The sequence below is a fragment of the Salmo salar genome, chromosome 01, assembly GCF_965601325.2.
Source record: "Salmo salar chromosome 01, fSalSal1, whole genome shotgun sequence".
Taxonomy (NCBI): domain Eukaryota; kingdom Metazoa; phylum Chordata; class Actinopteri; order Salmoniformes; family Salmonidae; genus Salmo; species Salmo salar.
Window position 1 is genome coordinate 107239995 of NC_138291.1, and position 21757 is coordinate 107261751.

At 56.4% G+C, this 21757-nt stretch overlaps 1 protein-coding gene across 1 annotated transcript in view; it reads right to left on the reverse strand.

Annotated features, from left to right (window-relative positions):
• Positions 1-4810: 4810 nt before the first annotated feature.
• The window catches only part of LOC145877432 (EH domain-binding protein 1), a 47154-nt gene continuing 30207 nt past the window's right edge, over positions 4811-21757 (reverse strand). Inside the window, exons 5-6 of the mRNA XM_082972896.1 lie at positions 17423-17523; positions 4811-4834 (exon numbers count right to left, since the gene is read on the reverse strand). Coding sequence (XP_082829022.1) covers positions 4811-4834; positions 17423-17523 — 125 coding nt within the window. The remainder of the gene's footprint in view (positions 4835-17422; positions 17524-21757) is intronic.

Consider the following 21757-nt stretch of genomic DNA (forward strand, 5'->3'; position numbering starts at 1 on the left):
GTTCGTAGGTCTGTCTGTCTGTCTGTCTGTCTGTCTGTCTGTCGGTCTGTCGGTCTGTGCGTAGGTCTGTGCATAGGTCTGTGCATAGGTCTGTCTGTGCACAGACAGACAGACAGACAGACAGACAGACAGACAGACAGACACCTCGCTGTATGGCCATATCCCCTCTTCCTCTTGTGTGATGCCTCTGCTCACAGAAAGGGATTAGGCAGCAATAAAACCCAGTGGCAATAATCTAATCATCCTCGAGTGCACTTTTTAAACATATGTTCATTATGCGCCAGGCTAAAAACTGATTCAAACACACATGCAGTCTCACACACACACACACACACACACACACACACACACACACACACACACACACACACACACACACACACTTCTTGTTTATCGCTTATCTAGAGCGCAGCAGGTGAGGGCGGCTCGGCGCCGGGCTGATCGCCATTCTTTAGATAATTGCGTCCATTGTTACAGGTTATATAGTCATTTGGAATAGGATGTATGTATAAATAGTCATGTGGGTGAGTGGGTGTGTGTGTGTGTAGATAGGTACAGGGGGCAGGTGGGGTGTGTGTGTGTGTGTGTGTGTGTGTGTGTGTGTGTGTGTGTGTGTGTAGATAGGTACAGGGGGCAGGTTGGGTCGGGGGCATTCAGAAGAAGGCCAGAGGATTCCAGAACGCTGAATAGAATACATTTAAATCCTATTCTGTATTTTGAATAGCTGAAATTTCTATAAATGTGATATTTTTCTTTGGTACAATATCACACAATACACAACGGGATAATACTGATGATGTTGACAGGGCTATTTAGAATGACAACAATACAAAACCATTCAGCTCGAGTACCAAATAAATACTATTCCAAATAAAGACATTAAGCGTTATATATATATATATATTTGATTTCTGAGGCCCCTTAGTGCCACACGGATGAAAAAGGAATCAGTCAAGTCCTGTATTTGATTTAAATGTTTTCTTTCTTAGTGCAACACCTCTGTCTAACAGGAAGAAGCATAGAAGTACTGAGAACAATAATATCAACGATAGTTATAATAAAGATGATGATGGTAGAAATAGAGACAGTGGACAATGAAGGTATAGAATCAGACTAATAATAATAATAATAATAACTAAAAAAACATTGATCATTTTACTATTGAAACAGATACTCTAAGACTCACCTGATTAAAACAGAGAAATTCATTTAATTTAATTATAACTATTATCAATAATACTAATAATTATTATTATTTTGAACTGCTATGCTGTGAAGGACACACACCAGCCCTGGGGAATCATATTGTAGTTATAACAATAACTAAAATAACAAACTTAAAAATAGATATACAGTACCAGTCAAAAGTTGGAACACACCTTCTCATTCAAGGGGTTTTCTTTATTTTGAATATTTTCTATATTGTAGAATAAGAGTAAAGACATCAAAACTATGAAATAACACATTTGGAATCATGTAGTAACCAAAAAAGTGTTAAACAAATCAAAATATATTTTCGATTCTTCAAAGTAGCCACCCTTTGCCTTGATGACAGCTTTGCACACTCTTGGCATTCTTTCAACCAGCTTTATGAGGAATGCTGTTCCAACAGTCTTGAAGGAGTTCCCACATATGCTGAGCACTTGTTGGCTGCTTTATCTTCACTCTGCGGTCCACTCATCCCAATTTGGTTGAGGTTGGATGATTGTGGAGGCCAGGTCATCTGATGCAGTACTCCATCACTCTCCTTCTTAATCAAGTAGCCTTTACACAGCCTGGGAGGTGTGTTCTGGGTCATTGTCCTGTTGAAAAATAAATTATAGTCCCACTAAGCCCAAACCAGATGGGATGGCGTATTGCTGCAGAATGCTGTGGTAGCCATGCTGGTTAAGTGTGTTTTGAATTCCAAATAAATCACTGACAGTGTCACAAGCAAAGCACCATCACACCTCCTCCATGCTTCACGGTGGGAACCACACATGCTGAGATCATCCGTTCACCTACTCTGCGTCTCACAAAGACACGGCGGTTGGAACCAAAAATCTCAAATTTGGACTCATCAGACAAAAGGACAGATTTCCACCAGTCTAATGTCCATTGCTCATGTTTCTTGGCCCAAGCAAGTCTCTTCTTCTTACTGGTGTCCTTTAGTAGTGGTTTCTTTGCAGCAATTCAACCATGAAGGCCTGATTCACGCAGTCTCCTCTGAACAGTTAATGTTGAGATGTGTCTGTTACTAGCATTTATTTGGGCTGCAATTTCTGAGACTGGTAGCTCTAATTAACTTATCCTCCGCAGCAGAGGTAACTCTGGGTCTTCCTTTCCTGTGACGGTCCTCACGAGAGCCAGTTTCATCATAGCGCTTGATGATTTTTGCGACCGCACTTGAAGAAACTTTCAAAGTACTTGAAATCTTCCGGATTGACTGACCTTCATGTCTTAAAGTAATGATGGACTGCTGTTTCTCTTTGCTTATTTGAGCTGTTCTTGGCATAATATGGACTTGGTCTTTTACCAAATAGGGCTATCTTCAGTATACCACACCTACCTTGTCACAACACACACCTGTTAATTGAAATGCATTCCAGGTGACTACCTCATAAAGCTGGTTGAGAGAATGCCAAGAGTGTACAAAGCTGTCCTCAAGGCAAAGGGTGGCTACTTTGAAGAATCTCAAATGTAAAATATATTTTGATTTGTTTAACAGTTTTTTGGTTACTACTATTCCATATGTGTTATTTCAAAAACCCTGGAATGAGTTGGTTTGTCCAAACGTTTGGCTGGTACTGTATAACCATTATTAATATTTATTATTCTAACATTCGGTAAACGCTCTCCCAACGTGGTCAACTGCTATGCTGTGAAGGAAACACACCACTCCCGTCGGCCCAGGAAGAAAGGTATTGTATCATCGTGATAAAAATATGAATTTTGTTATATCATCAATAACTATTATCATTCCCCTAACATTAGGTGAGCGTTCTCCCAACGTTGTTAACTGTTATGCTGTGAAGGACACTCTACTCCCCCCAGTCCAGGAATAACAAGTTCATTAGGCGGAGAGCAGCGCCCCAGGAATTCAAATCCCCCCCCCCCGACCCGCTGCCGCACTCTGATTGGCTGCCTGGCTGCCGTGCTCTGCGTCGGCACGGCGATGGGGCTCGTTAGAACCCTGCAGTAATTAAGAGCTGTTAGAAAGTGAATTCTCCGAACGCAGATTAGGAAATTAAACTATTTACTGATTACATATTAATACACACACAACAATGGGGCCTGCCATAAGCTTGGAAGGCCACCAAGGAATTAATGGCTGTACTTCATTACCATAAACAATGGAAGCATAGAAAGGCAGTTTTATGCCACTCTCTCTTCTGTAATGTGCCTGATATCAGAAGACACTTGACAATTCTTGTTCAATTATCTCTATTATTCAATGTGCTGTGAACTGCCTCCCAGTAAATAAATTAACCACCCCAATTACTTTGTATTCATCTGGGGAGAACCACCGTCTCGTACCGCGTAATAGAACAGAGGAAACCGGTGCAGAATTCAGAAAGCATTGCTGGGGGAAGAAACTGGGGAATACGGGGAGAGGGAGAGAGGGAGGGGGAGAGGAGAGAGAGAAGAAAGAAAGAGAGAGAGAAAGAAAGAGAGGGGGAGAGAGAGAAAGAGAGAAGGAAGAGAAATGGAAAGGAGAAGGAGAGATAAAGAGAAAATAAGAGAGGCAGCGAGAAGGGGAAGAGAGGAGAGAAAAAGAGAGGAGGAAAAGATGGGAGGAGGAAAGGAAGAAAACGTTGCGGTGAAGCACACAGATCAGGAATGAGTCAACGCTCTCTTCTGATCTAACCATGAGCCCAAAAGCACTCCACGCTACAAATCCTACCACACACACACACACACACACGTTAACAGAACAGTACGCTCCAGAACCAAGTTATTCAGATGTTTTCAGACCTGTAAAGTAGTCTAATGTCAAGATGGGTCAACATGCCATGCTACGGCTCTTGTTAAAGGCCCACCACATGGGACAGGACCAGCTAGACACACAGAACCTTCAGAAGGTATTCACACCTCCACACTTTATCAAAATGTTGTGTTACAGCCTGAATTTAAAATGGATTACATTTAGATTGTTTTGGTCACTACACACAATAATGTCAAAGTGGATTTATGTTTTTCTAGATTTTTACAAATTAATTATAAATGAGAATCTGAAATGTCTTGAGTCAATAAGTATTAAACCCCTTTGTTATGACAAACCTAAAGTTCAGGAGTAAAACGTGCTTAACAAGTCACATAGTAAGTTGGATGGACTCACTCTGTACAATAACAATGTTTAACATGATTTTGTAATAACTACCTGATCTCTGTACCCCACACATACAATTATCTATAAGGTCCCTCAGTCCAGCAGTGAATTGCAAACACAGATTCAACCACAAAGACCAGGGAGGTTTTCCAATGCCTCGCAAAGAAGGGCACCTATTGGTAGATGGGTAAAAATAAAAAATCCGACATTGAATATCCTTTAAGCATGGTGAAGTTATTAATAACACTTTGGATGTTGTATCAATAGACCCAGTCACTACAAAGATACAGGCGTCCTTCCTAACTCAGTTGCCGGAGAGGAAAGAAACCACTCAGGGATTTCACCTTGAGGCCAATGGTGACTTTAAAACAGTTACAGAGTTTAATGGCTGTGATAGGAGAGAACTGAGGATGGATCAACAACATTGTAGTTACTCCACAATACTAACCTAATTGACAGAGTGCTTTCCAAGAAGACAGTGAATGTTCCTCAGTGGCCAAGTTAACTGGTGTCTTTGAACGCTTTCTGGTAGAGGGAGAACAGAGAGAAGAAGGGGAGACGGAGGAGAAGAGAGAGGAAAGGAGAAGTAAAGAGGAGGAAGAGAAACAGAGAGAAAATCCAGAAAGAGAGAAACAGAGGAAGAGAGAGAAACAAGAGACAGAAAATAAAGATATAGAGACAGAATACAGAGAGATAAACAGAAGGAAAGACAGAGGACAGAGAGACAAACAGAAGGAAAGACAGAAGACAGAGAGATAAACAGAAGGAAAGACAGAAGACAGAGAGATAAACAGAAGGAAAGACAGAATACAGAGAGATAAACAGAAGGAAAGACAGAGGACAGAGAGATAAACAGAAGGAAAGACAGAAGACAGAGAGATAAACAGAAGGAAAGACAGAAGACAGAGAGATAAACAGAAGGAAAGACAGAGGACAGAGAGATAAACAGAAGGAAAGACAGAAGACAGAGAGATAAACAGAAGGAAAGACAGAGGACAGAGAGACAAACAGAAGGAAAGACAGAAGACAGAGAGACAAACAGAAGGAAAGACAGAAGACAGAGAGATAAACAGAAGGAAAGACAGGAGAGAAAGAGGGGTTAGAATTCCTCATGAAACAGGAATCACATACAGCATCAAAACATTGTCATTTATTAAACGGTGGAGAGAGAAGAAAGGGAGAGAGGAGGTTTTCTTTTAAACGGAAGGCTTTCGTTTGAAGACTGAGAAGGCCCCACGATAATGGCCGCCTTGTTGTTGTTATTGTTCTCTTCTTATTGTTTCCTTCTCTCTTCTCCCTCCCTCTTCAGAGAGCGGTGGCTAGAGATAGACAGCAAAGCTTTACCAGAGAAGATAAGGACTTTTATTTTAGTGTTTTAGTTCTAGTCGACACACTTGGAAACGCTGCAGTCAGAAAAACTGACTAGAGTTCCCTCCCGACACACGCTACTCAACCCAAACCTTTTTCTCTTGTGATTCACTATTATGCTCCCTCTTGTCCTAATTTACTCAACCTGTATGGATGGGGTCAGGGGTCACCCCCACGTTTACCTCTGAGTCATTCACACTCGTCCCCATCGCCCTTATTTCAGCCCAAGTGTCTAGTGCAGGGCTCTCCAACCCTGTTCCTGGACAGATACCCTCCTGTAGGTTTTAACTCCAACCCTGTTCCTGGAGAGATACCCTCCTGTAGGATTTAACACCAACCCTGTTCCTGGAGAGATACCCTCCTGTAGGTTTTAACTCCAACCCTGTTCCTGGAGAGATACCATCCAGTAGGTTTTAACTCCAAGAGCGTGATAGAGAGAGACAGAGAGAGACCGAGAGAGAGAGACCTAGAGAGACAGAGAGAGACCGAGAGAGAGAGAGACCGAGAGAGAGCGATAGAGAGAGCGATAGAGAGAGACCGAGAGAGACAGAGAGAGACCGAGAGAGAGAGAGAGAGCGCGATAGAGAGAGACAGAGAGAGACAGAGAGACCGAGAGAGACAGAGAGAGACAGAGAGAGACCGAGAGAGAGAGAGAGAGCGCGATAGAGAGAGACAGAGAGAGACCGAGAGAGACAGAGAGAGAGAGACCGAGAGAGAGAGACCGAGAGAGACAGACCGAGAGAGACAGAGAGAGAGAGACCGAGAGAGACAGAGAGAGAGAGACCGAGACCGAGAGAGAGCGATAGAGAGAGACCGAGAGAGACAGAAAGAGACCGAGAGAGAGAGACCGAGAGAGAGAGAGACCGAGAGAGAGCGATAGAGAGAGACCGAGAGAGAGAGACACCGAGAGAGAGAGAGAGACACCGAGAGACACCGAGAGAGAGACCGAGAGAGAGACCGAGAGAGAGAAAAGAGAGACCGAGAGAGAGAAAGAGAGAGACCGAGAGAGAGAGACCGAGAGAGAGAGAGACCGAGAGAGAGAGACCGAGAGAGACAGAGAGAGAGAGACCGAGAGAGACAGAGAGAGAGAGACCGAGAGAGACAGAGAGAGAGAGACCGAGACCGAGAGAGAGCGATAGAGAGAGACCGAGAGAGACAGAGAGAGACCGAGAGAGACAGAGAGAGAGACCGAGAGAGACAGAGAGAGAGAGACCGAGACCGAGAGAGAGCGATAGAGAGAGACCGAGAGAGACAGAGAGAGACAGAGAGAGACCGAGAGAGAGAGAGAGAGAGAGCGCGATAGAGAGAGACAGAGAGAGACCGAGAGAGACAGAGAGAGACCGAGAGAGAGAGAGACCGAGAGAGAGCGATAGAGAGAGACCGAGAGAGACAGAGAGAGACCGAGAGAGAGAGAGAGAGAGACCGAGAGAGAGAGAGACACCGAGAGAGAGACACCGAGAGACACCGAGAGAGAGACCGAGAGAGACCGAGAGAGAGAGAGAGACAAAGAGAGAGACCGAGAGAGAGAAAAAGAGAGACCGAGAGAGAGAAAGAGAGAGACCGAGAGAGAGAGACCGAGAGAGAGAGAGAGAGACCGAGAGAGAGAGAGAGAGACCGAGAGAGAGAGACCGAGAGAGACAGAGAGAGAGACAGAGAGAGAGAGACCGAGACCGAGAGATAGAGAGAGCGATAGAGAGAGACCGAGAGAGACAGAGAGAGAGAGACCGAGAGAGACAGAGAGAGAGAGAGAGCGCGATAGAGAGAGACAGAGAGAGACCGAGAGAGAGAGACCGAGAGAGACAGAGAGAGACCGAGAGAGACAGAGAGAGAGAGACCGAGAGAGACAGAGAGACCGAGACCGAGAGAGAGCAATAGAGAGAGACCGAGAGAGACAGAGAGAGACCGAGAGAGACAGAGAGAGAGAGACCGAGAGAGACAGAGAGAGAGAGACCGAGAGAGACAGAGAGAGAGAGAGAGAGAGAGCGATAGAGAGACCGAGAGAGACCGAGAGAGACAGAGAGAGAGAGAGAGAGCGCGATAGAGAGAGACAGAGAGAGACCGAGAGAGACAGAGAGAGACCGAGAGAGAGAGACCGAGAGAGAGCGATAGAGAGAGATAGAGAGAGAGAGAGAGACCGAGAGAGACAGAGAGAGACCGAGAGAGAGAGACCGAGAGAGAGAGACCGAGAGAGAGCGATAGAGAGAGATAGAGAGAGACCGAGAGAGAGAGAGAGAGAGAGAGAGATAGAGAAAAAGTTGGATATTTTTATTCCACACAGGCCAGCACTTTTCCGGCACTCCCTCCTATGAGTGGGTGTGTGGTCTTCAAGAGAGTGTGAGTCTGTGAGCAACACTGTGAGGTGCTGATTCCCAGGCCCCTTCTCCCTCTCTCCCTCCCTCCCTCCTGCTCTCTCTCTATCACATTTCTCCTCCTCAAATCAATTTTACACATGATCAGACCATTCCCTTGCCTGGCGGGCCCGGACCCAGCCTTAATTAGACCTGAGACATTACCATATATATTATATTAATACAAACATCATTCAGCAGCTAATTCAGGACTGATGGGGATAATGGAAAGGTTGAACACCCATTAACCTCAGGGACCGGCAGGGGAGTCAGGGATGTAGGGGTAAGAGAGGGGGAGTCAGGGAAGAGAGGGGGAGTCAGGGAGGTAGGAGAGAGAGGGGAGTCAGGGAGGTAGGGAGGAGAGGGGAGTCAGGGAGGTAGGGAGGAGAGGGGAGTCAGGGAGGTAGGGAGGAGAGGGGAGTCAGGGAGGTAGGGGAGAGGGGGGAGTCAGGGAGGTAGGGAGGAGAGGGGAGTCAGGGAGGTAGAGAGGAGAGGGGAGTCAGGGAGGTAGGGAGGAGAGGGGAGTCAGGGAGGTAGGGAGGAGAGGGGGAGTCAGGGAGGTAGGGAGGAGAGGGGGGAGTCAGGGAGGTAGGGAGGAGAGGGGAGTCAGGGAGGTAGGGAGGAGAGGGGAGTCAGGGTGGTAGGGAGGAGAGGGGGGAGTCAGGGAGGTAGGGAGGAGAGGGGGAGTCAGGGAGGTAGGGAGAGAGGGGAGTCAGGGAGGTAGGGAGGAGAGGGGAGTCAGGGAGGTAGGGAGGAGAGGGGAGTCAGGGAGGTAGGGGATTCTGAGTCTCCTGTGATACACGTAGGTAAGTAGTCATCTCTCTCTCTCTCTGAGCAGCGGTATCTTGCTACTGTAATAATTAAATCCCCCACCCTCCTCCTCTCTTCCTTAGATCAATACAGGATATCTCTTTGTGGAGGGGAATGAAGAAGTGGTCTCTGATTGACATATCTAAAGGAGAGGAGAGAGGAATGGTGGAGAGGAGGGGAGGATGGGGAGAGGAGAGGGATGGAGGAGAGGAGGGGAGGATGGGGAGAGGAGGGGAGGATGGAGGAGAGGAGGGGAGGATGGAGGAGAGGAGGATGGGGAGAGGAGAGGGATGGTGGAGAGGAGGGGAGGATGGGGAGAGGAGGGGAGGATGGAGGAGAGGAGGATGGGGAGAGGAGAGGGATGGTGGAGAGGAGGGGAGGATGGGGAGAGGAGAGGGATGGAGGAGAGGAGGGGAGGATGGGGAGAGGAGGGGAGGATGGAGGAGAGGAGGATGGGGAGAGGAGAGGGATGGTGGAGAGGAGGGGAGGATGGGGAGAGGAGAGGGATGGTGGAGAGGAGGGGAGGATGGGGAGAGGAGAGGGATGGTGGAGAGGAGGGAGGATGGGGAGAGGAGAGGGATGGTGGAGAGGAGGGGAGGATGGGGAGAGGAGAGGGATGGTGGAGAGGAGGGGAGGATGGGGAGAGGAGAGGGATGGTGGAGAGGAGGGGAGGATGGGGAGAGGAGAGGGATGGTGGAGAGGAGGGGAGGATGGGGAGAGGAGGGGAGGATGGGGAGAGGAGAGGGATGGTGGAGAGGAGGGGAGGATGGGGAGAGGAGAGGGATGGTGGAGAGGAGTGGAGGATGGGGAGAGGAGAGGGATGGTGGAGAGGAGGGGAGGATGGGGAGAGGAGAGGAGGATGGAGGAGAGGAGGGGAGGATGGGGAGAGGAGAGGGATGGTGGAGAGGAGGGGAGGATGGGGAGAGGAGAGGGATGGTGGAGAGGAGGGGAGGATGGGGAGAGGAGAGGGATGGTGGAGAGGAGGGGAGGATGGGAGAGGAGAGGGATGGTGGAGAGGAGGGGAGGATGGGGAGAGGAGAGGGATGGTGGAGAGGAGGGGAGGATGGGGAGAGGAGAGGGATGGTGGAGAGGAGGGGAGGATGGGGAGAGGAGGGAGGATGGAGGAGAGGAGGGGAGGATGGGGAGAGGAGGGGAGGATGGGGAGAGGAGAGGGGGATGGTGGAGAGGAGGGGAGGATGGGGAGAGGAGAGGGATGGTGGAGAGGAGGGGAGGATGGGGAGAGGAGAGGGATGGTGGAAAGGAGGGGAGGATGGGGAGAGGAGAGGAGGATGGAGGAGAGGAGGGGAGGATGGGGAGAGGAGAGGGATGGTGGAGAGGAGGGGAGGATGGGGAGAGGAGAGAGGATGGTGGAGAGGAGGGGAGGATGGGGAGAGGAGAGGAGGATGGAGGAGAGGAGGGGAGGATGGGGAGAGGAGAGGGATGGTGGAGAGGAGGGGAGGATGGGGAGAGGAGAGGGATGGTGGAGAGGAGGGGAGGATGGGGAGAGGAGGGGAGGATGGAGGAGAGGAGGGGAGGATGGGGAGAGGAGGGGAGGATGGGGAGAGGAGAGGGGGATGGTGGAGAGGAGGGAGGATGGGGAGAGGAGGGGAGGATGGGGAGAGGAGAGGGGGATGGTGGAGAGGAGGGGAGGATGGGGAGAGGAGGAGAGGGATGGTGGAGAGGAGGGGAGGATGGGGAGAGGAGAGGGATGGTGGAGAGGAGGGGAGGATGGGGAGAGGAGAGGGATGGTGGAGAGGAGTGGAGGATGGGGAGAGGAGAGGGATGGTGGAGAGGAGGGGAGGATGGGGAGAGGAGAGGAGGATGGAGGAGAGGAGGGGAGGATGGGGAGAGGAGAGGGATGGTGGAGAGGAGGGGAGGATGGGGAGAGGAGAGGGATGGTGGAGAGGAGGGGAGGATGGGGAGAGGAGAGGAGGATGGAGGAGAGGAGGGGAGGATGGGGAGAGGAGAGGGATGGTGGAGAGGAGGGGAGGATGGGGAGAGGAGAGGGATGGTGGAGAGGAGGGGAGGATGGGGAGAGGAGGGGAGGATGGGAGAGGAGGGGAGGATGGGAGAGGAGGAGGGATGGAGGAGAGGAGGGGAGGATGGGAGAGGAGAGGATGGGGAGGATGGGGAGAGGAGAGGGGTGGTGGAGAGGAGGGGAGGATGGGGAGAGGAGGGGAGGATGGAGGAGAGGAGGGGAGGATGGGGAGAGGAGAGGGATGGTGGAGAGGAGGGGAGGATGGGGAGAGGAGAGGAGGATGGAGGAGAGGAGGGGAGGATGGGGAGAGGAGGAGAGGGATGGTGGAGAGGAGGGGAGGATGGGGAGAGGAGAGGGATGGTGGAGAGGAGGGGAGGATGGGGAGAGGAGAGGAGGATGGAGGAGAGGAGGGGAGGATGGGGAGAGGAGAGGGATGGTGGAGAGGAGGGGAGGATGGGGAGAGGAGAGGGATGGTGGAGAGGAGGGGAGGATGGGGAGAGGAGAGGAGGATGGAGGAGAGGAGGGGAGGATGGGGAGAGGAGAGGGATGGTGGAGAGGAGGGGAGGATGGGGAGAGGAGAGGGATGGTGGAGAGGAGGGGAGGATGGGGAGAGGAGGGGAGGATGGAGGAGAGGAGGGGAGGATGGGGAGAGGAGGGAGGATGGGGAGAGGAGGGGAGGATGGAGGAGAGGAGGGAGGATGGAGGAGAGGAGGGGAGGATGGGGAGAGGAGGGGAGGATGGGGAGAGGAGAGGGATGGTGGAGAGGAGGGGAGAGGGATGGTGGAGAGGAGGGGAGGATGGGGAGAGGAGGGGAGGATGGGGAGAGGAGGGAAGGATGGGGAGAGGAGGGGAGGATGGGGAGAGGAGGGGAGGATGGGGAGAGGAGAGGGATGGGGAGAGGAGGGGAGGATGGGGAGAGGAGGGGAGGATGGGGAGAGGAGAGGGATGGGGAGAGGAGGGAGGATGGGGAGAGGAGGGGAGGATGGGGAGAGGAGGGGAGGATGGGGAGAGGAGGGAAGGATGGGGAGAGGAGGGGAGGATGGGGAGAGGAGGGGAGGATGGGGAGAGGAGGGGAGGATGGGGAGAGGAGGGAGGATGGGGAGAGGAGGGAAGGATGGGGAGAGGAGGGGAGGATGGGGAGAGGAGGGGAGGATGGGGAGAGGAGGGGAGGATGGGGAGAGGAGGGAAGGATGGGGAGAGGAGGGGAGGATGGGGAGAGGAGGGGAGGATGGGGAGAGGAGAGGGATGGTGGAGAGGAGGGGAGGATGGGGAGAGGAGAGGGATGGTGGAGAGGAGGGGAGGATGGGGAGAGGAGAGGGATGGTGGAGAGGAGGGGAGGATGGGGAGAGGGTGGGAGGAGGGGATGGGGAGAGGAGGGGAGGATGGGGAGAGGAGGGGAGGATGGGGAGAGGAGGGAAGGATGGGGAGAGGAGGGGAGGATGGGGAGAGGAGGGAGGATGGGGAGAGGAGGGGAGGATGGGGAGAGGAGGGGAGGATGGGGAGAGGAGGGGAGGATGGGGAGAGGAGGGGAGGATGGGGAGAGGAGAGGGATGGTGGAGAGGAGGGGAGGATGGGGAGAGGAGGGGAGGATGGGGAGAGGAGGGGAGGATGGGGAGAGGAGGGGAGGATGGGGAGAGGAGGGAGGGAGGATGGGGAGAGGAGGGGAGGATGGGGAGAGGAGGGGAGGATGGGGAGAGGAGGGGAGGATGGGGAGAGGAGAGGAGGGGAGGATGGGGAGAGGAGGGGAGGATGGAGGAGAGGAGGGAGGATGGGGAGAGGAGGGGAGGATGGGGAGAGGAGAGGGGGTGGTGGAGAGGAGGGGAGGATGGGGAGAGGAGGGGAGGATGGAGGAGAGGAGGGGAGGATGGGGAGAGGAGAGGGATGGTGGAGAGGAGGGGAGGATGGGGAGAGGAGAGGAGGATGGAGGAGAGGAGGGGAGGATGGGGAGAGGAGGAGAGGGATGGTGGAGAGGAGGGGAGGATGGGGAGAGGAGAGGGATGGTGGAGAGGAGGGGAGGATGGGGAGAGGAGAGGAGGATGGAGGAGAGGAGGGGAGGATGGGGAGAGGAGAGGGATGGTGGAGAGGAGGGGAGGATGGGGAGAGGAGAGGGATGGTGGAGAGGAGGGGAGGATGGGGAGAGGAGAGGAGGATGGAGGAGAGGAGGGGAGGATGGGGAGAGGAGAGGGATGGTGGAGAGGAGGGGAGGATGGGGAGAGGAGAGGGATGGTGGAGAGGAGGGGAGGATGGGGAGAGGAGGGGAGGATGGAGGAGAGGAGGGGAGGATGGGGAGAGGAGGGGAGGATGGGGAGAGGAGGGGAGGATGGAGGAGAGGAGGGGAGGATGGGGAGAGGAGGGGAGGATGGGGAGAGGAGGAGGATGGGAGAGGAGGGAGAGGATGGGGAGAGGAGGGGAGGATGGGGAGAGGAGGGGAGGGGAGGATGGGGAGAGGAGGGGAGGATGGGGAGAGGAGGGGAGGATGGGGAGAGGAGGGGAGGATGGGGAGAGGAGGGAAGGATGGGGAGAGGAGGGGAGGATGGGGAGAGGAGGGGAGGATGGGGAGAGGAGGGGAGGATGGGAGAGGAGGGGAGGATGGGAGAGGAGGGAGGATGGGAGAGGAGGGGAGGATGGGGAGAGGAGGGGAGGATGGGGAGAGGAGGGGAGGATGGGGAGAGGAGGGAAGGATGGGGAGAGGAGGGGAGGATGGGGAGAGGAGGGGAGGATGGGGAGAGGAGGGGAGGATGGGGAGAGGAGGGGAGAGGATGGGGAGAGGGAGGGGAGGATGGGGAGAGGAGGGGAGGATGGGGAGAGGAGGGGAGGATGGGGAGAGGAGGGGAGGATGGGGAGGAGGAGAGGGAGGATGGGGAGAGGAGGGGAGGATGGGAGAGGAGGGAGGAGAGGATGGTGGAGAGGAGGGGAGGATGGGGAGAGGAGGGGAGGATGGGGAGAGGAGGGAGGATGGGGAGAGGAGGGGAGGATGGGGAGAGGAGGGGAGGATGGGGAGAGGAGGGGAGGATGGGGAGAGGAGGGAGGATGGGAGAGGAGGGGAGGATGGGGAGAGGAGGGGAGGATGGGGAGAGGAGGGGAGGATGGGGAGAGGAGGGGAGGATGGGGAAGAGGAGGGGAGGATGGGGAGAGGAGGGGAGGATGGAGGAGAGGAGGGGAGGATGGGGAGAGGAGGGGAGGATGGGGAGAGGAGGGGAGGATGGGGAGAGGAGGGGAGGATGGGGAGAGGAGGGGAGGATGGGGAGAGGAGGGGAGGATGGGGAGAGGAGGGGAGGATGGGGAGAGGAGGGGAGGATGGGGAGAGGAGGGAGGATGGGGAGAGGAGGGGAGGATGGGGAGAGGAGGGGAGGATGGGGAGAGGAGGGGAGGATGGGAGAGGAGGGAGGATGGGAGAGGAGGGAGGGAGGATGGGGAGAGGAGGGGAGGATGGGGAGAGGAGGGAGGATGGGGAGAGGAGGGGAGGATGGGAGAGGAGAGGAAGTGGAGAGGAGGGAGGATGGGGAGAGGAGGGAAGGAAGAGGAGGAGATGGAGGGAGAGGATGGGGAGAGGAGGGGAGGATGGGAGAGGAGGGGAGGGAGGGAGGATGGGAGAGGAGGGAGGATGGGGAGAGGAGGGGAGGATGGGGAGAGGAGGGGAGGATGGGGAGAGGAGGGGAGGATGGGGAGAGGAGGGGAGGATGGGGGAGAGGAGGGGAGGATGGGGAGAGGAGGGGAGGATGGGGAGAGGAGGGGAGGATGGGGAGAGGAGGGGAGGATGGGGAGAGGAGGGGAGGATGGGGAGAGGAGGGGAGGATGGGGAGAGGAGGGGAGGATGGGGAGAGGAGTGGAGGATGGGGAGAGGAGGGGAGGATGGGGAGAGGAGGGGAGGATGGGGGAGAGGAGGGGAGGATGGGGAGAGGAGGGAGGATGGGGAGAGGAGGGGAGGATGGGGAGAGGAGGGGAGGATGGGGAGAGGAGGGGAGATGGGAGGATGAGGAGAGGAGGATGGGGAGAGGAGGGGGGGATGGGGAGAGGAGGGGGGATGGGGAGAGGAGGGGAGGATGGGGAGAGGAGGGGAGGATGGGGAGAGGAGGGGAGGATGGGGAGAGGAGGGGAGGATGGGGAGAGGAGGGAGGATGGAGGAGAGGAGGGGAGGATGGGGGAGAGGAGGGGAGGATGGGGAGAGGAGGGGAGGATGGGGAGAGGAGGGAGGATGGGGAGAGGAGAGGGATGGGGAGAGGAGGGGAGGATGGGGAGAGGAGGGGAGGATGGGGAGAGGAGGGGAGGATGGGGAGAGGAGGGGAGGATGGGGAGAGGAGGGGAGGATGGGGAGAGGAGGGGAGGATGGGGAGAGGAGGGGAGGATGGGGAGAGGAGGGGAGGATGGGGAGAGGAGGGGAGGATGGGGAGAGGAGGGGAGGATGGGGAGAGGAGAGGAGGATGGGGAGAGGAGGGGAGGATGGGGAGAGGAGGGGAGGATGGGGAGAGGAGGGGAGGATGGGGAGAGGAGGGGAGGATGGGGAGAGGAGAGGAGGATGGGGAGAGGAGAGGAGGATGGGGAGAGGAGGGGAGGATGGGGAGAGGAGAGGAGGATGGGGAGAGGAGGGGAGGATGGGGAGAGGAGGGGAGGATGGGGAGAGGAGGGGAGGATGGGGAGAGGAGAGGAGGATGGGGAGAGGAGGGGAGGATGGGGAGAGGAGAGGGATGGGGAGAGGAGGGAGGATGGTGGAGAGGAGGGGAGGATGGGGAGAGGAGGGGAGGATGGGGAGAGGAGAGGAGGATGGGGAGAGGAGGGAGGAGAGGAGAGAGGATGGAGAGGAGGGGAGGATGGGGAGAGGAGGGGAGGATGGGGAGAGGAGAGGAGGATGGGGAGAGGAGGGGAGGATGGGGAGAGGAGAGGGATGGGGAGAGGAGGGGAGGATGGGGAGAGGAGGGGAGGATGGGGAGAGGAGGGAGGATGGGGAGAGGAGAGGGATGGGGAGAGGAGGGGAGGATGGGGAGAGGAGGGGAGGATGGGGAGAGGAGGGAGGATGGGAGAGGAGGGGAGGATGGGGAGAGGAGGGGAGGATGGGGAGAGGAGGGGAGGATGGGGAGAGGAGGGGAGGATGGGGAGAGGAGGGGAGGATGGGGAGAGGAGGGGAGGATGGGGAGAGGAGGGGAGGATGGGGAGAGGAGGGAAGGATGAGGAGAGGAGGGGAGGATGGGGAGAGGAGGGGAGGATGGGGAGAGGAGGGAGGATGGGGAGAGGAGGGGAGGATGGGGAGAGGAGGGGAGGATGGGGAGAGGAGGGGAGGATGGGGAGAGAGGGGAGGATGGGGAGAGGAGGGGAGGATGGGGAGAGGAGGGGAGGATGGGGAGAGGAGGGGAGGATGGGGAGAGGAGGGGAGGATGGGGAGAGGAGGGGAGGATGGGGAGAGGAGGGAAGGATGAGGAGAGGAGGGGAGGATGGGGAGAGGAGGGAAGGATGAGGAGAGGAGGGGAGGATGGGGAGAGGAGAGGGATGGGGAGAGGAGGGGAGGATGGGGAGAGGAGGGGAGGATGGGGAGAGGAGGGGAGGATGGGGAGAGGAGGGGAGGATGGGGAGAGGAGGGGAGGATGGGGAGAGGAGGGGAGGATGGGGAGAGGAGAGGAGGATGGGGAGAGGAGGGGAGGATGGGGAGAGGAGGGGAGGATGGGGAGAGGAGGGGAGGATGGGGAGAGGATGGGGAGAGGAGGGGAGGATGGGGAGAGGAGGGAGGATGGGGGAGAGGAGGGGAGGATGGGGAGAGGAGGGGAGGATGGGGAGAGGAGGGGAGGATGGGGAGAGGAGGGGAGGATGGGGAGAGGAGGGGAGGATGGGGAGAGGAGGGGAGGATGGGGAGAGGAGGGAAGGATGAGGAGAGGAGGGGAGGATGGGGAGAGGAGGGAAGGATGAGGAGAGGAGGGGAGGATGGGGAGAGGAGAGGGATGGGGAGAGGAGGGGAGGAATGGGGGAGAGGAGGGGAGGATGGGGAGAGGAGGGGAGGATGGGGAGAGGAGGGGAGGATGGGGAGAGGAGGGGAGGATGGGGGAGAGGAGAGGAGGATGGGGAGAGGAGGGGAGGATGGGGAGAGGAGGGGAGGATGGGGGAGAGGAGGGGAGGATGGGGAGAGGAGGGGAGGATGGGGAGAGGAGGGGAGGATGGGGAGAGGAGGGGAGGATGGGGAGAGGAGGGGAGGATGGGGAGAGGAGGGGAGGATGGGGGAGAGGAGGGGAGGATGGGGAGAGGAGGGGAGGATGGGGAGAGGAGGGGAGGATGGGGAGAGGAGGGGAGGATGGGGAGAGGAGGGGGGAAAAGAAAAGTGGGAAGATTTCTTCTTTTTCCTCTTGTTGTTCCTCTTGTCCTTTATCTGCCAGAAGAGGAGGAGGAAAGAGCCTCTTCTCTCCAGCGTTTCCAGGAGACCACGTCTGAACAAGACAGAGGGAGGGATGGAGGGAGGGAGGGAGGAAAAGTGGGATACAGGGAGGCATGAAGGAAGGAGGGATGGAGGGAGGGAGGGAGGGAGGGAGGGAGGGAGGAAGGTGGGGAGGGAGGGATGTAGGGAGGGAGGGATGTAGGGAAAGAGATATGGAGGGAGGGAAAGAGATGAATTATCTATGCATAAATTACTTCATCTTCATAAGGCTTGCGAGCATCGGTGTCTGGTGCCAGTCCTCTCTCCTCGCCCGCCCGCCTCAGATCCTCTGGTACTGATCTCTGACGCTTTACCTCTGGAAGACAAGAAGAGAGGGATGGGTGGGAGGGGGAGAGAGAGGGTCAGAGAGGGATAGGGAGGGAGGAAGGAGAGAGCGGGGGAGGGAGAGAGAGACGAGAGAGGGGGAGGGAGAGAGGAGAGAGAGGGGGAGGGAGGGGGGGAGAGAGGGTCAGAGAGGGATGGGGAGGGAGAGAGGAGAGAGAGGGGAGGGAGGGAGAGAGGAGAGAGAGGGGGGGAGGGAGGGGGAGAGAGAGGGTCAGAGAGGGATAGGGAGGGAGAGAGGGATAGGGAGAGAGGAGAGAGAGGGGGGAGGGAGGGGGAGAGAGAGGGTCAGAGAGGGATAGGGAGAGAGGAGAGAGAGGGGGGAGGGAGGGGGAGAGAGAGGGTCAGAGAGGGATAGGGAGAGAGGAGAGAGAGGGGGGAGGGAGGGAGGGGGGAGGGAGGGGGATATTGAACCTGATTTGTGAGACACCTGTGAGACCACACATATAACCACAGAGGGGTGTGTGGGGTTCTGAGAGAGACACTGTATGGTGCCATGGGGGAGGAGGGGCTAGAGTCTATTGTGTGTGTGTGTGGGGGGGTGGTGAGGTGTGTGTGTGTGTGAGGGGTGGTGAGGTGTGTGTGTGTGTGTGGGGTGGTGAGGTGTGTGTGTGTGTGTGTGGGGTGGTGAGGTTGTGTGTGTGTGTGGGGGGGTGGTGAGGTGTGTGTGTGTGTGTGTGGGGTGGTGAGGTGTGTGTGTGTGTGTGGGGTGGTGAGGTGTGTGTGTGTGTGAGGGGTGGTGAGGTGTGTGTGTGTGTGTGTGTGTGAGGGGTGGTGAGGTGTGTGTGTGTGTGTGAGGGGTGGTGAGGTGTGTGTGTGTGTGAGAGGGGTGGTGAGGTGTGTGTGTGTGTGTGAGGGGTGGTGAGGTGTGTGTGTGTGTGTGAGGGGTGGTGAGGTGTGTGTGTGTGAGGGGGTGGTGAAGCGTGTGTGTGTGTGAGGGGTGGTGAGGTGTGTGTGTGTGTGTGAGGGGTGGTGAGGCGTGTGTGTGTGTGAGAGGGGTTGGTGAGGGTGTGTGTGTGTGAGGGGTGGTGAAGCGTGTGTGTGTGTGTGAGGGGTGGTGAGGTGTGTGTGTGTGAGGGGTGGGAGGTGTGTGTGTGTGTGAGGGGTGGTGTGAGGTTGTGTGTGTGTGGGGGGGGGGGGTGGTGAGGTGTGTGTGTGTGAGGGGTGGTGAGGTGTGTGTGTGTGTGTGAGGGGGTGGTGAGGTGTGTGTGTGTGTGTGTGGGGTGGTGAGGTGTGTGTGTGTGTGTGTGAGGGGGTGGTGAGGCGTGTGTGTGTGTGAGAGGGGTGGTGAGGTGTGTGTGTGTGAGGGGTGGTGAAGCGTGTGTGTGTGTGTGAGAGGGTGGTGAGGGGTGTGTGTGTGTGTGTGTGAGGGGTGGTGAGGCGTGTGTGTGTGTGAGGGGTGGTGAGGTGTGTGTGTGTGTGTGAGGGGTGGTGAGGTGTGTGTGTGTGTGTGAGGGGTGGTGAGGTGTGTGTGTGTGTGTGCGTGGGTGGTGAGGTGTGCGTGTGTGTGTGTGAGGGGTGGTGAGCGTGTGCGTGTGTGTGTGAGGGGTGGTGAGGTGTGTGTGTGTGTGTGAGGGGTGGTGAGGTGTGTGTGTGTGTGTGAGGGGTGGTGAGGTGTGTGTGTGTGTGTGTGAGGGGTGGTGAGGTGTGTGTGTGTGTGTGAGGGGTGGTGAGGGTGTGTGTGTGTGTGTGTGAGGGGTGGTGAGGTGTGTGTGTGTGTGTGTGTGAGGGGTGGTGAGGTGTGTGTGTGTGTGTGTGTGAGGGGTGGTGAGGTGTGTGTGTGTGTGTGAGGGGTGGTGAGGTGTGTGTGTGTGTGTGTGTGAGGGGGTGGTGAGGTGTGTGTGTGTGTGGTGAGGGGTGGTGAGGCGTGTGTGTGTGTGTGAGGGGTGGTGAGGCGTGTGTGTGTGTGTGAGGGGTGGTGAGGCGTGTGTGTGTGTGTGAGGGGTGGTGAGGTGTGTGTGTGTGTGTGTGGGGGTGGTGAGGTGTGTGTGTGTGTGTGGGGTGGTGAGGTGTGTGTGTGTGTGTGTGTGGGGTGGTGAGGTGTGTGTGTGTGTGGGGGGGTGGTGAGGTGTGTGTGTGTGTGTGGGGTGGTGAGGTGTGTGTGTGTGTGGGGTGGTGAGGTGTGTGTGTGTGAGGGGTGGTGAGGTGTGTGTGTGTGTGTGAGGGGTGGTGAGGTGTGTGTGTGTGTGTGAGGGGTGGTGAGGTGTGTGTGTGTGTGAGAGGGGTGGTGAGGTGTGTGTGTGTGAGGGGTGGTGAAGCGTGTGTGTGTGTGTGAGGGGTGGTGAGGTGTGTGTTGTGTGAGGGGTGGGAGGTGTGTGTGAGGGGTGGTGAGGTGTGTGTGTGTGGGGGGGGTGGTGAGGTGTGTGTGTGTGTGTGAGGGGTGGTGAGGTGTGTGTGTGTGTGTGAGGGGTGGTGAGGTGTGTGTGTGTGTGTGAGGGGTGGTGAGGCGTGTGTGTGTGTGAGAGGGGTGGTGAGGTGTGTGTGTGTGAGGGGTGGTGAAGCGTGTGTGTGTGTGTGTGAGGGGTGGTGAGGTGTGTGTGTGTGAGAGGGTGGGAGGTGTGTGTGTGTGTGAGGGGTGGTGAGGTGTGTGTGTGTGGGGGGGGGGGGTGGTGAGGTGTGTGTGTGTGTGTGAGGGGTGGTGAGGTGTGTGTGTGTGTGTGTGTGGGGTGGTGAGGTGTGTGTGTGTGTGTGTGAGGGGTGGTGAGGCGTGGTGTGTGTGTGAGAGGGGTGGTGAGGTGTGTGTGTGTGAGGGGTGGTGAAGCGTGTGTGTGTGTGTGAGGGGTGGTGAGGTGTGTGTGTGTGTGTGTGAGGGGTGGTGAGGCGTGTGTGTGTGTGAGGGGTGGTGAGGTGTATGTGTGTGTGTGTGTGAGGGGTGGTGAGGTGTGCGTGTGTGTGTGAGGGGTGGTGAGGTGTGCTGTGTGTGTGGTGAGGGGTGGTGAGGTGTGTGTGTGTGTGTGAGGGGTGGTGAGGTGTGTGTGTGTGTGTGAGGGGTGGTGAGGTGTGTGTGTGTGTGTGAGGGGTGGTGAGGTGTGTGTGTGTGTGTGAGGGGTGGTGAGGTGTGGTGTGTGTGTGTGAGGGGTGGTGAGGTGTGTGTGTGTGTGTGAGGGGTGGTGAGGTGTGTGGTGTGTGTGTGAGGGGTGGTGAGGTGTGTGTGTGTGTGTGAGGGGTGGTGAGGTGTGTGTGTGTGTGTGAGGGGTGGTGAGGTGTGTGTGTGTGTGTGTGAGGGGTGGTGAGGCGTGTGTGTGTGTGTGAGGGGTGGTGAGGCGTGTGTGTGTGTGTGAGGGGTGGTGAGGTGTGTGTGTGTGTGTGAGGGGTGGTGAGGTGTGTGTGTGTGTGTGAGGGGTGGTGAGGTGTGTGTGTGTGTGTGAGGGGTGGTGAGGTGTGTGTGTGTGTGTGTGAGGGGTGGTGAGGCGTGTGTGTGTGTGTGAGGGGTGGTGAGGCGTGTGTGTGTGTGTGAGGGGTGGTGAGGCGTGTGTGTGTGTGTGTGAGGGGTGGTGAGGCTGTGTGTGTGTGTGTGAGGGGTGGTGAGGTGTGTGTGTGTGTGTGAGGGGTGGTGAGGTGTGTGTGTGTGTGTGAGGGGTGGTGAGGTGTGTGTGTGTGTGTGAGGGGTGGTGAGGTGTGTGTGTGTGTGTGTGAGGGGTGGTGAGGTGTGTGTGTGTGTGTGTGAGGGGTGGTGAGGTGTGTGTGTGTGTGTGTGAGGGGTGGTGAGGTGTGTGTGTGTGTGTGAGGGGTGGTGAGGTGTGTGTGTGTGTGTGTGAGGGGTGGTGAGGTGTGTGTGTGTGTGTGAGGGGTGGTGAGGTGTGTGTGTGTGTGTGAGGGGTGGTGAGGTGTGTGTGTGTGTGTGAGGGGTGGTGAGGTGTGTGTGTGTGTGTGAGGGGTGGTGAGGTGTGTGTGTGTGTGTGTGAGGGGTGGTGAGGTGTTGTGTGTGTGTGTGAGGGGTGGTGAGGCGTGTGTGTGTGTGTGAGGGGTGGTGAGGCGTGTGTGTGTGTGTGTGAGGGGTGGTGAGGTGTGTGTGTGTGTGTGAGGGGTGGTGAGGTGTGTGTGTGTGTGTGAGGGGTGGTGAGGTGTGTGTGTGTGTGTGAGGGGTGGTGAGGTGTGTGTGTGTGTGTGAGGGGTGGTGAGGTGTGTGTGTGTGTGTGTGAGGGGTGGTGAGGTGTGTGTGTGTGTGTGTGAGGGGTGGTGAGGTGTGTGTGTGTGTGTGAGGGGTG